General features: G+C 41.2%; 1 protein-coding gene across 7 annotated transcripts in view; it reads left to right on the top strand.

The window, feature by feature from the left end:
- Positions 1–3858: 3858 nt before the first annotated feature.
- Positions 3859–14360, top strand: part of Cep164 (centrosomal protein 164) — a 65155-nt gene continuing 54653 nt past the window's right edge. For 4 of the 7 annotated variants that reach the window (XM_058577105.1, XM_058577103.1, XM_058577104.1 and 1 more), the window contains exons 1-3: positions 3882–3994; positions 9144–9300; positions 10879–10981. In XM_058577105.1, coding sequence (XP_058433088.1) covers positions 10900–10981 — 82 coding nt within the window. In that variant the 5' untranslated portion in view covers positions 3882–3994; positions 9144–9300; positions 10879–10899. Of the gene's footprint in view, positions 3995–9143; positions 9301–10878; positions 10982–11899; positions 11925–14360 lie in introns of all 7 variants that reach the window. The other 3 variants (XM_046438680.1, XM_046438679.2, XM_046438677.2) reach the window with 3 other exon arrangements.

Genomic DNA, 14360 nt, shown 5'->3' with positions numbered 1-14360 from the left:
ATTTGCTATAAACAGGGGGACAAAGGGTTAATTACAATACACAAAGAGCTTCCACAAACCAATAAACCCCCCAAACAATGTGATAGAAAAATGAACAAAGGGTGTGAAAGGTAATTCATAGAAGAGATTAAAATGGCAAATAACATGAAAAAGTTTGACTTTATTAATAATGTAAAAACACAAAACACTATTTAAGTACCATTTTCTTCCCTCCCTCTCAGATTGGCAATGTGTTGGTGCTAGTGAATGTGTTGGTAAATTACTGCATTTTTTGGAGGGTAATTTGGCAATGCTTATTAAAATGTAAAAAATACGAACTCTTTGAGCATTGTTATTTCTAGGACTCTAGTCCACAAAACAGGAATTTCAGCAGTGTGTACAATATCAAGACGTTGGAAACAAAGTAAATGATCATCAACAGGAGACCAAAAGAGGTGACTTTTATTCAATGACATCCTTAACAACCATTAAAAACAATGGCATATGTGACAGGGTGGCACATGCCTGTAATTCTAGTTCCTTGGGAGGTTAAAGCAAAATGTTCACAAGTTTGAGGTCAGCTGGGCAGTTTATCAAGACCTTGTCTTGAAATAAATAATAAAAAGGGCTGGAGGTGTAGCTCAGTGGTAGAGTGCCAGTTTGAGCAACCTAACAAGACACTGCCTCTGAAAAAAGGAAAGTGAGGCTAGGCATGGTGGCACATGACTGTAATCCCAGCGGTAAGGAGCCTGAGACAGGAGGATCTTGAGTTCAAAGCTTGACTCAGCAATGGTGAAGCTCTAAGCAACTCAATGAGACCCTGTCTCTAAATAAAATACAAAGTAGGGCTGGGGATGTGGCTCAGTGGTGGAGTACCCTTGACTTCAATCCCCGATACACCCCACACTCCAAAAAAAAAAAAAAAAAGTGGTAGGATTAATGAGTGTTTTCCTTTCTTTTCATGTTGAATGTCTTTTGTGAAGTCCAAATAAACAGTAAAAGAGAAAGAGAGAGAGAGAGAGAGAGAGAGAGAGAGAGAGAGAGAGAGAGAGAGAAAAGCTCTATCAGTGGAATTTCTGATGTGGGAGATTAGGGAACAATTCGTGAGACTCATCCCCTCATCTTTAAAAAGCACCTCTAAATGCTCACCTCTGACCTACAATGAATGAAATTCTCTCTTCTTCACTGATTTAGTATATTACTGATATTCCTATTGCTGTGTCATTTTTACTATCCCTCCATCCCCCAAAGACTTGCTTCTTTTCTGGGCTTGGTGGCACAGGCCTGTAATCCCAGTAACTCCAAAGATGGTGTCAGGAGGATCACAAGTTTGAGGCCAACCTCAGCAACTTAGTAGATCCTGTCTCAAAATAAAAAGCAAGAAGGGCTGAGGATGTAGCTCAGTACCAGTGTACCCCTGGGATCAATCCTCAGTACCACAAAACAAAAACAAAAACAACTTTCTTAATTATATTTACCTAAGGGCATTTGATACATTGGTTTGCATTTCTGAGTACAAACTTGTAGGAAAACCTGATAAAATGAATATGATACCCACAGAATCCCTTATTTTATTAGCTCTTCCCATGAGTTGGGAACCCAGATTAAGGTACCAAAGTGGTTTTTTTTTGGATACCAGCAGTTGACTTAGAGGTGCTTAGCTACCAAGCCCCGTCCTCAGCCCTTTTTCTATTTTTTAAAATTTGACACAGAGTCTCACTAAGTTGCCTGGGGTCTTGCTAAATTTGTTGAGGCTGGCTTTGAACTTGTGATCCTCCTGCCTCACCTTCCCCAGTTGAGATATAGGCATGTGCCACTGTGCCTGGCAAAATTTAAAGTGAAGTATTCTCGGGCTGGGGATGTGTCTCAAGCGGTAGCGTGCTTGCCTGGTATGCATGCGGCCCGGGTTCGATCCTCAGCACCACATACAAACAAAGATGTTGTGTCCGCCGAAAACAAAAAAATAAATATTAAAATTCTCTCTCAAAAAAAAATAGAATTGTAAAGTGAAGTATTTTGATGACAATCAAAATCAACTAGATTGATTGTAAGTTCATGCGTATAGGGAACTAGAAATGGTGTTTTTTTTTTTTTTTTAAAGGCTACATTAAAGTATTTTTTTAAATTTATTTTTTAAGTGTAGATGGACACAACACAATGCCTTTATTTTTATGTGGTACTGAGGATCGAACCCGGGTCCGGCTGGTGCTAGGCGAGTGCTCTACCGCTGAGCCACAATCCTAGCCCCAGAAATGGTGTTTTGAATCTTTGTTTTGTGCATGTCTGTGGTGAATTAGTTGGTGAGCCGTAGAGGTTCTTCCCAGGCTAGTCCCTTTGGCCTCTCAGTAAGACTTTTTTTTTTTTTTTTTAAATATTCTTTTAGTTGTAGATGGACATGATACCTTTATTTTACTTATTTATTTTATGTGGTGCTGAGGATTGTACCCAGTGCCTCACATGTGTGAGGCAATGCTCTGCCATTGAGCCACAACCCCAACCCCCTCAGTAAGACTTTTAAGGTGTGCGGAAAGGAAGAGAACCAATGCTTTTTCATCTGCAGTGAGGAAAAAGGAAGTTAAATATGAGAAATATATTCCAACTGTCTAGTTTGGGGTCTATAGGAACAACTATCCAAGTTCTTTACTGTGGACTAAGTGGTGCAGGGACTAGTTTCAAGAGATAGGAGGAACCAGATACATCTCTAGAATGTCCTCATCATCTCCTCTGCACCTCCTAATGTCTCTACTTTATGTTCTTGTTTTTCTATTGAAAGAATGACCAGAGCTGCTTTTGTCCCTCTTAACTTCTCTAGGATAGACTACATAGAGAGAAAGGAATATTTGCCCTCCATGTAAGTAAAACTAATTATATTAGTAGTGATTCTTCTGCCAGATAGTGAGTTTGCAGGGTCTACATATTTATTTATTTTTTAAAGAGAGAGTGAGAGAGGGAGAGAGAGAGAGAGAGAGAACTTTTTTTTTAATATTTATTTTTTAGTTTCCGGCGGACACAACATTTTTGTTTGTATGTGGTGCTGAGAATGGAACCCAGGCCGCACGCATGCCAGGCGAGCTCGCTACCGCTTGAGCCACATCCCCAGCCCAGCTCTACATATTGTGTCCCTTTTTTCCATCTTCAACAGACTCTTCAAAATAATTGCCACAGATATTATTATCACCATTTTGCAGATATGTAAACTGAATCCTGTCCTCCAGCAAAATATGGATGATAGAAACTAGGTTTTTTAATTCTTGGTCAGGTATTCACTGATTTAATCAGAACACAAGGGATACAGTTTTTATGTTTTTTTTTTTTTTGGCGGGGCGAATGGGGTTGGGGGTTTCCATTACTTAACATTCTTATTTCTTTAGTTTATTTAAGGTCCATTCAATGGGTTGATTATTAATGATCACTGTTATTCATCTGATATTAACCACACTACTAAAAATTGATGATCAATAAACTGCCTTGGGAATTCACGTTTCTATAAATATTATGACTTGTCCCCCTCTGCCCTGGAAAAAATTTTCCTTACGCAAATATAAGGCTCTCTTTTAATCCCTTTTGGAGCCCCATCAAGTTTTTTTTTTTTTTTTAGAGAGAGAATTTTTTTTTATTTTTTAGTTTTCGGGGGACACAACATCTTTGTTTGTATGTGGTGCTGAGGATCCAACCGGGCCGCACGCATGCGAGGCGAGGGCACTACCACTTGAGCCACATCCCTAGCCCCCCATCAAGTATTTTTGAACTACAACTCCCATCGTGCAAAGGGAAACGGTCAGAACTCTGAGTGATCCGACAGGACCTTGAACCAATCCAGTTCCAGAGCTCTCAGTCAGGGACCTATTGGCTCTGGGTGGAGGCGGAACCTTCAGTTGCTAGGTTGGTCCCCTTCCGGAAGTGGTTGTTGGCCTCTGCAGGGCAACACCCCGGCGTCCCTGGAAGCGGGGAGCCGGGGTGGTGCTGGGCAAACGGCGCAGAGCCATCGCCCCAAGGCTCCCGGGGTGGGGGACAGGTGAGGACTCCTTCAGGGGAGAGGGTGGTGTGATCTGGTGGCGAGGCAGGAGAAGGAAGGTTGCGGGTGAGTTGAGGCACTCTGGTGTATCAGCGAGCGCTATGTGTAGAGTGTGGGCGGGAACTGAGGGAAGAATTGAAAAAGGAGCGGTTGGGCGAGTGTGCATCTATTCAAAACCCCACCTCGCCCGCTGGCGAGTAGGCGGCAGGGGCCTGGCGGGTGAGTGATCGGCGGCTGGTGGGGGGAGTGAGGGCGCAGAGCGGTGTGAGAGCTAGTTGGGTCCCTCCTTCGCTCCTCCGGCCCGAGCCTGTGCGAGGCCCCGTCCTGTGAGCCTTGTCTGAATCCTCCTGTGAGATTCATCCCCCGCCCCGTCCCCGTTTCCGAATCCCGGGCTAGCCCAACCTAATGCCATCTTTTGGCCCGCTGGGGAAGTTGGGAAGTTTTTCTTTTTTTCTTCACTGCACTGATTCAAGCATCTCCGTTTACATCTGGAACCGCTCTCTTCACTTAGCTTCCAGGACTCCCTTCCCCCTGGTTCTCTTGACTCAGCCCTTCTCTTCTACCACTCCGTCTCTGGGTGATTTCACCCAAAGTTTCAGTTACCATCCATTCAGCAAACCACTCTTAAGGTGAATCTCTTTCCTGAGCTTAGATCTGATTACTGATCATCTCTTTCCTGATGTCTGGGATCTGTTCCTCTGCTTGTATTGTCTATCGTAGTGAAGGATTTCACCACACAGCCACGTCTACATTGGGAACATTCATCTAGTATGAAGTAAGACATGTCTATATTCTAGGCAGCATACCTACTATGGTCTATTGGACAAAGCCTAGAATCACTATATACTGGCTGAAGTGATCTGGTTCCCTCCTTCCCCTCACTTATACATAGGTCACGTGCAGTTACTCTCCTTCTTCTACCCTCTGGCCCTTCCTTTCCATTCTCACAGCCACTTAATTCATAAATATCTTGCCAGGACTTTCAGGCTAGCTTCGTAGGCAATTTCTCTGCTTCTGTTCTTGCATTTCTCTAAACTATAAAACTCATCAATGTTAGTCTCCTTTGTGAAATCCTGTGATAATTCCTCATCATGTACAACATCCTTAATCCTTCCAACCTTTTATGATATAGTCCTTGCCTTCCGTTCTAGATCTCTCTCCTGCTACTCCTTCCACTCTCCCTTGCAATTTGATCATGTCAAAGCGGTTAAGGGCCCAGACTTTGGAATCAGATAAATACATGCATATTCTATTGTTCCATTTACTAGCTGAAAAACTGGGCAAGTTTAAAAAGTTTTTTTTTTTTTTAACCTTGCTTAGCCTCAATTTCCTTATTTGAAAAGCAGTGATAATAATTTCTATCTAGCTGAGAGGATGAGGTGAGATGATGTAAATAAAACACTTAGTACAGTTTTGGAACAAAGGGACTGTTAAGTAAATTTAAGCTTTTATTGTCATAATAAGTTTCTTGGCACTCTTTCCTGATTCTTTGCTGTTGTGTGTGCTGTCCTTTCTGCCTTTAAGTTCCCTTACTCTTATCCTAGTGAGCTCCTACTTATCCTTCAGGAACCGTCTCAGTGGCCAGATATCTGTGATGCTTTCCCACAACTTCCAGAGTAATATTAGTTACCCTTATCTTTGTGTCCTGTTGTATTTAACACATGATGTAGTCATGTGTTTATATGTCTGGCTTCACATTAGGCCGAACTTGGGTTTAGGATCATGTTTAATCAGGTTTGTAGCTCTGGTATCTAGCATAATGCCTGGTGGGTGTTCAATAAATGACTATTGAATTTCTGAATGACCTTATCTTCAATGATATTGGATCTGTCTTTTGGAACAGTGTAGAATAAGTCCTTAAATATAGAAGTAGTGGTAATAATCATAGTAACACTTGGCATTTGTTGAGATTTTAATATACTTTAAGCATTTTACATTTAACCACTTCTCACAACACTCTGAGATGCTTTTGTTATTTATTTATTTTTTGTGGTGCTGGAGATTGAACCTAGGGTCTCCCATTGGCTAAGCACATAAACTATCACTGAGCTACACTCCCAGCCCAGTATACTTTTATTTTTGGTTTGACATTTACTCTATGCCAGAAATGTGCTAGACACTTTTCAGATATTATCTCATTCACTGCCAAATATCTTTTCGACATAGGTTATCATCACTGAATTATACAGATGAGATTACTGAGGTTTAGAAAGGATGAAGTACCTTGCCTAAAGTCATACAGCTGGCAAGTGAGAGAGCTGGAATTTGAGTCCAGGTTTTCTGTTCTCAGAGCTGGTTCTTTTATCACTATGCCATATGTCATTTAAAGTATGGAGAGGGATATTTAGCATTGGAAGGGATATTTAGCATGTGCAAGTGCTACCATGGACATTTTCGGTTCCCAAGATTCCTTGGTTCTGTGTTAGTGTGGTTTATAGCAGTAATTGAGCTCCTGCAGTTTATATAAGCTCATTTTAGGCTTGGTTGGAAAAATTAAGAGGAACAAGCATGGCCTTCACTAAAGAGGTGGAACACATGGAAAAGATAATGTTGAGAGAAATATGCCTGTGAACATGTGAAAACTGTGTCCCCAGTGCTGAGGTGCTTCTGGATTGGCAGGAGGTTGGTGATTTTGGAGGAGATGTGTGGATCACTCCTTTTCTGCTAGATTCTGGGATTGGCAGGAGATTGAAGAATGCAGTTGAGTGACTCTCCCCAACAACTCTAAGGCTTGCAGTGGGGCTCAGGCCAGGTAGTGAGTAGATCTTACTAGGTTTCATCTGATCTGTTGGTGACTGCAACATGAAGTACAGTTGAGGCTTCAGAAGCCATATCTGGAGTGCCATGATTGACTAGAATTTCGCTCATAGTCATAAGCCTGGAGGAAAATCTCAGGACATGACATTTATTTGACATAGCAACTCTAATGGCTGCTTTCTTGGACTTCTCTAGGTTACTAAGCTAGTCTAGGTTGTTACCATCTCCCACCTAGACCATATCATGGTTTTGTTCCTCATCTTCCCATAGCCATTCTGGTTTTTCTTCCTTCTAATCTGGTCACCATTCTAGTCCATATTCCCAATGGTTGCCAGAGTGATTCCCCCTCCCCACCCCAACCCAAAACCTTTGCCTGGCTTCCATTTGCCTTAGGATAAAGGCCAAGTCCTCGGCATGTCCTGGCTTCTGCCCACCTCTTCAACATCATCTCTAGCTATTCTCTTTCTTGGTAGGTGATGTATCTTACAGAAGGACGTTTGCACATGATGCTACTTCTGCTGTTAGAACACATTTCTTTGAGGAATCCCTACTCATTCTTCAGTTCTCAGCATAGGCACATCTAACCAGGTTCATTTCCTTCAGCACTTTTATCTCATTTGTATTATACATTTATCTGGGACTGCTGGATTGGTCACAGTCCACAGGGCTGTAGCTCAGGGAAGTGACAGTTGAATCTGTTTTTTTTCCCCCATACTGGGGATTCAACTCAGGCCCTTTGCATATTTGGCAAGTGCTCTACCACTGAGTGACATCAAAAGCCCCTTTCAAAAATTTTATTTTGAGATAAGGTCTCACTAAGTTGCCTAGGCTGGCCTTGAACTCGAGATCCTCTTGCTTCAGCTTCCTGAGTAGCTGGGATTACAGGAATGTATTCCTGCATCTGGCAGAAATCTACATTTTTAGTGCCTATGAATAAGTAAATAAACTTGATAGGTGCTCGACAAACCTTTCTTGAATGGTAAATGCTCTGTAGAAGTCATTAAGAAGTATGATCTCCCTCTCCACACTCCTCTTCCCTGCAACTCTGTACCCCTTTGGCCCTGTCTTTGCCCACATCTTTCTGAAGCCAGGCAAGGCAAGGAAAGAAGGTGAAATATAGGCCATCCATATTTTGATTTTTTTTCTGGCAGATTTGTTTGAAATTTGGATGTGCTTGAATTCAGATTTTCCATGTTCTTCCCAGACTTTAAATAGTTAAATGCAGATTATTATGTACATAGCCAGTTAGGGTTTTTTCTTTTCTTCTTTTTTTTTTTTTCTCTTTTGGTACTGGGGATTGAACCCAGGGACACTTAACCTATTAGCCACATCCCCAGCTCTTTTTATGTTTTATTTTGAGACAGGGTCTTGCTAAGTTGCTTAGCACCTCACTAAGTTGCTGAGGCTGGCTTTGAACTTGTGATCCTCTTGCCTCAGCTTCCCGTGCTTTTGGAATTACAGGTATGCATCATCACACCTGGCTCAGTTAGGATTTGTGCCATGAAAACAGTTGTATGTGTCTCACGCTTTCTGGAGGTTGGAGTTATGTAGGAATAAGTAACATTTCTTAACTGCAAAATTTCTCAGATTCTATGTTAGTTAATACAGTGCCTTGTAGAGCCATGCTTGATAAGTGCTTGTTCACCCTGATGTTCAGGCTACTATTGAGTCCTACCTATCTGTAGATCCTTTCATTTTCTCTTTCCCTCTTCTCTAATTAAGAGTATTAAAGATCTAGGTAACTTCTTAAGTCACACAGCAGTGGGCCCCATCTGCCATTCTGGTTCCTGGTCCATTTCTGCTTTGCTGTCCGGAATTGGAAGAGTCAGGCCCCCCTTTTCTCTGATTGTGTAGAGGTGTGAGTACCCTACTGTGTATTCGGTATTACGGGTTCTCAGGGTTAGGAACAGATTTTCACTTCAGCTTAGGTCCTGCGTACGTACTTCCTTTCATTTGTCTTCCTTCTTGGGGGCAGCATGATGGGAATGAGAGGGTCAGGGATGGAGTCTGGCTCCCTTAGCATCCTGTGGACTGATAAAGAGGCTAGTGTCTGTGAGTTCTAAGGCAGGACACCTCTGCTATTGTAGTCACAGAGGGTATGTAATGGTCTTTGATTGGTCTTTTGTCATTTGTCAGGGGCCCCACTACAGGAATCTGGGGTAGATTGAGAGTCACCAAGTCCAGCCATTTTCTTTTTTTAATTTTTCTTTTTTAGTTGTCAATGGAACTTTATTTATTTATATGTGGTGCCAAGAATCGAACCCAGTGCCTCACACATACTAGACAAGCGCTCTACCACTGAGCTACAACCCCAGCCCCTCCAGCCATTTTCTAAACATTTACTCCAGGCCTTTCTACTTAAAGGTGGCCATTTTTATGCTCATTGTTACAGGGGGAAGAGTGACAGCTTCTGAAGAAGTGGGCAACAGAACCTGCTGTGCCAGACTCCTGTTGGTCTATCACACCTGGTGTGGCTAACTCCTCCTAAGAGGGGCATGCAGCTTGTCTCTGCTTATCAGGCTTCGGCATGGAAGCTATTCTAGGAGAAAGTTAGTGGGATCTGGGGGTCCCGAAGTGGTGGTGGGACTAGGGGCAAGAAGAGAGGAGCAATTCTAGAACTGCATCAGCGTGTCAGTTGAAGAATTTGGCATTGTTCCATCTGTGAATGCTAGAAATCTTGGATTCAAGTTGGACTCCTATGGTTGTCGGCTCACACTACTGTAACAATATCATAGACTGAGTGGTTTAAACAGTAGAAATCTATTTTCTCACAGTTCTGAAGACTGGAAGTCACAGATCAACATCTGTTTCTGGTAGCTGCCTTGTACATGGCTACCACCTTCTTGCTGTGTCTTCATTTGGTGGAGAGAGAAGTCTGATGTCTCTTCCTCCTTTTTTTTTTTTTTAAATCTATTTTTTATTTTTAGTACATGGACTTAATAACTTTATTTTATTTATTTATTTATTTTTTATGTAGTGTAGAGGATTGAACCTAGTGCCTCACACCTGCTAGGCAAGTGCTCTACTGCTGAGCCACAACCCCAGCCCTAAGAACACTAATCCTGTCAGAGCAGGGCCCCACTCTTAAGACCTCATTTAACGCTAATCACTTCCTGAATTACTTTCTATCCCATAAAGTCACATTGCAGGCTAGTTTTTCAATGTTTGAATTTTGGAGGGACTCAATGTAGTCCATTGCAACTCCTTTCCATTCTGTCCTTCTAACAGCTTGGTCCTATTAAGCCTGATGTTGCTGTGTTCGTTGTGTCTGTCCCTTCTCCATTCTTAATGTTTCTGCCCTAGTTTAAGTTTTCATCATCTTTCACTTGGATAGTAGCCTCCTTAAGTGGTTTTCCTGACACCAGTTTCTCATTTCTTCAGTCTAGCCATGCCAGTCTTACCAGAGTTCTTGTCCTTAAAAAAAAAAAAAAAAAGGCCACTTCATGTCACTTTCTTTTCCCAAATCCCTTAGTGTCTCTTCTGCAGGGCAGAATCAAGGCCTTTTAGCGTGGTCCACATGGTCCTTTTAGCTGGCTTTCCACTCTGGCCCTTGCCATGCATACTGTTATCCCATGTTCCAGAACACCCGCTGCAGCCCAGGGTGATCCCTGTCTAGAATGCCTTTTTTATGCTTCACTGGGAATTTCTCCTTCTGCCTTCTGCTATCACTGAAGTTGTATCTCTTCCCTTCCTGGATTGCAAGCTCTCTGTAGACATTGTTGGATGCAAATGTGTGACTGTGTAGTAGGGTATGTGGGTATATGGCTATCTGTTGAGATTTTCTGTTTGGGGGTCCTATGCTGTAATTCTTTTTCCTCTTTGGGATGGTGGTTATGAAGTCAAATTCTTTAGAGAGTTAGGCTTGTGGATCTTTTGTGGTTCACTGAATGTTCAACAATCTTTGGGAGGTGCATCTCAGGGAATTTTCCTAGACACAGAACCCGTGAGGCTTGAGTTCTGAGCTGTTAGTCCCATCCTCTATTATTGCTGGTGCCTGCAGAGTTCTTAGCAGAGTTGGCATGTAGGATCTGATCTGACCCAGATGCTTCATGACCCTCTTCTACCTTTCCCCTTCTAAGCTGAGTCACTGATTTTTCTCTCTGGTTGGGGGGGTCTCTGGGATCTAGGTGTTTGAGCCCACATCGGTCATGGCGGGACGACCCATCCGTATAGGAGACCAGCTGGTTCTGGAGGAAGATTATGATGAGACCTATATTCCCAGTGAGCAAGGTAAGAGGCTTGAAGTTTATTGTAGTAGTTCTCTGAGGGCAGGGATTATGTCTGATTTATTTTTGTTCTTGCAGTGTAACATGTGGTACATGCTCAATGCTGCTTACATGCACAAGTGTTAGATCAAAGGTTGGCAAACTATAATCCATGGGCTTAACTTGGCCTTTTGCCTGTTTTTGTATAAAGTTTTATTGGAAAACAGCCATGCTTATTTGCTTCTCGGTGGCCTGTGGCTACCTTCATGCTATGGTAGCTTTGTTGAATAGTTATGACAGAGACCATATGACCCACAAAGCCTACAGTATTTACTATCAGAACAGAAGAGATTTGCTGACCTGGGTTAGATCAATGATAACTTTTTTTTTTTTTTTTTTGCTTTTGGTGCTGGCATTGGACCCATAATGATTAGTTTAAAATGAAATTGTAGTAGGGGATATCATGAAATATAGTATGTCCTGAGGCAAACCCAGTTTCTTTTCTTTTTTTTGTTTGTGGTGCTGGGGATTAAACCCAGGGCCTTGCTCATGCTAGGCAGATGCTGTACCACCGAGTTTAATTCCTTGCTCCCCACCCCAGTTTTCTTAAGAACAAACTAAAGCTGTGTTTTCTTTTTTCATAATGATATTATTAATAACAATGATAACATTATTTTGTACCATTGTGTGCCAGTCTATATTTTAAGAATTTGATATTTATTACCTTTTCTTTTTTTTTAAATTTATTTTTAGTTGTAGTTGGACACAATACCTTTATTTTATTTATTTATTTTTATGTGGTGCTGAGGATCGAACCCAGGGTCTTGCACGTGCGAGGCGAGCGCTCTACCACTGAGCCACAACCCCAGCCTGATATTTATTACCTTTTCAACCCTTGTCAATCCTCCATAAGCTAAGTACTATTATTGTTCCTATGTTATAGGTGAGGAAATCAAGGCACAGAAAGGGTAAGTAATTTTCCTGTAGTTACCCAATTCTACTAAGTGGTACAAAGGATCTACCCAGGTATTCTAAGTCCTAAACCTGTTCTTTGAAGCACTATGTTTTTTTTTTTTTTTTTTTTTGGTGTGTGTGTGTATGTGGTGCTAGGCATTAGAACCCAGGGCCTTGTGCATGCAAGGCAAGCAGTCTACCAATTGAGGTATATCCTCATCCCTGAGGCATTGTTATTTTTTGGAGTGAAAACTCCTTTGAAGTTATAAAGAGTTATGGATCTGGATTCACAAATTTTGTTCACCAACTATGTGGTTAGTAGATGGGTTAGAGTGGAACGAGAACTCTTGCACCCACTGGGAGCTCATGAGCCCACATTAAACCTTGGGCTTTTTTTATAGTTTGTTTTATGTGTTTGTTTGATTGCCATAGAGAAGCTTTTTGTTTTATATTTTTTGGTACTGGGGATTGAACCCAGGACTTTGCTTATGCCAAGCACATGCTCTACCACTCAGCTATATCCTCAACCCAAATTTTTTTTATTTTTATGTTAAATGTATTATTAGTTCATTCTCATCTGGCCTCTGAATTAGTTAATGTATCAAAGTTAGAAAAGCAAAGCCTTCCCCACTCCAAGGTGAAAATACTTTTCTCACGTTTTCTTCCTAAACCATTAATGGAATACTTCTCTTTTCTTCTCTGATTTGGATGTTGTACTGGGTGTATCTTTTCTTCCATTGGAATGCCTATTTATATGTCACTGCTGTACCCTTAATTATTGAGACTCCATCATAAATTCTAATGTTTACTGGGGCCAAAATGCCCTTATTGGTCATTTTTCAAAGTTTTCTTTGCTATTTTGTCTGTTTTTATCCCCATGAACTTTAGAATCACCTTGTCAAGTTCTGGGTAGAGCTGTGTATGGAGGAACTGTTAGTACTTGGGGAAAATTCTGTTAAATATTTGAATTAATTTAGGGATAACTTTCATCTTTATGAAGTGAAGTCTTTCTACTCAAAATGTCATATTTCTTTTTTTGTGTGCTCTTATGGGATGACTTTAAGTTTTCTTCATAGATGTCTTACTACTTGCTCAGGTTATTTCTTTTTTAAAAATATTTTTATTAGTTGTAGAGTGATACACAATATCTTTATTAGTTTATTTTTTATGTGGTGCTAAGGATCAAACCAGTGCCTCACACATGCTAGGCAAGCGCTCTACCACTGAGCTACAGCCCCAGCCCCTATTTCTTAAATGTAGATTGAGCATGCTTACTCTGGAAATCCAAAACCAAAATTCTCCAAAATCTGAAACTTTTTGGAGTATTTCTGATTTTGGATTTTCAGATTAGGGATGCTCAACTAGTAAAGTCTATGCAATTATTCCAAAATCTGAAAAAAAATCTGAAATGTGAAGCACTTCTAGATCTGAGCATTTTGAGTAAGTGATACTCAACCTGACTGTTTTCTTTTTGGGTTGCTGTTGTAAATGAGGTCAAGGTTTTTCCAAGGATGTTTATGAATTCTTTTGTTCTGTCCGAGTTTAGATATTCTAATCACAAGCCATCATATTCTTTTCCTGGACTGCCTAAGTAGCTTCCTAATTAGCTTACTGTTTATACATTTGCCCTTGTCCAGTCTGTTCTACCTAGTAGCCAGAGTGATCTTATGATATGAAGCAGACCATTTCTAGTGGTCTCTGCTTTTTTTGGGGGGATACCCGGGATTGAACACAGGAGTACTTAACCTCTGAGCCACATCCCCAGCCCTTTTTTATATTTTATTTAGAGACAGGGTCTTGCTGAATTGCTTAGGGCCTTGCTAAGTTACTGAGGCTGGCTTTGAACTTATGATTCTCCTGCCTTAGGCTCTCCAGTCGCTGGGATTATAGGCTGGTCTCTACTTTTAACTCTCTTCTGTATATTCAACATGACACCCTTGCTGCGGTTGTAGGACTCTACATCTGTTCATCTGGCCAGACTTTCTCTACCAGTTATATTGGCTTTCTGAAAGTCCTCTTGTGAGCTAAGCTGCATCTTGCCATAAGTCTTTTGTATCTGCTCTTCTACCTGTCTGCTCTTTCCTTAGTACTTTACATGGCTGGTTTCTTTTGACTTCTTCAGGTTTCAATTTAGTGTCTCCATTGCTGAGAGGTTTTCCTTGGCCATCCTTGGTAAAGAAGTGCCCCTTCACCTTGACCTTCTCTTAGACATCATTTACTTCCTTCATGGCATTTATCAGAAACTTTAATTCTTTGTCTATTTGTTTACTTATTTGCTGATTTTCTCTTCAATTAGAATGTAAGCCCCATAAGAGCAGTGACTATTTTTATCTTATTCATGGCATATAGTGACTGGCATGTGGGAGGCACTAAAAAAAAAAAAATGATGAAAATCAATGAATAAATTAGTCCCTGGCCAACCAAGTTCTGACTGGTCTTTTGAAAAAAGT

Source organism: Marmota monax, unplaced genomic scaffold (genome assembly GCF_021218885.2).
Source record: "Marmota monax isolate L192 unplaced genomic scaffold, Marmota_monax_Labrador192_F-V1.1 WCK01_AAM20220418_F8-fsc00081, whole genome shotgun sequence".
NCBI classification, from domain to species: domain Eukaryota; kingdom Metazoa; phylum Chordata; class Mammalia; order Rodentia; family Sciuridae; genus Marmota; species Marmota monax.
Note: the sequence above shows the minus strand (reverse complement) of the source record. Positions and strands in the feature narration are given on the sequence as shown.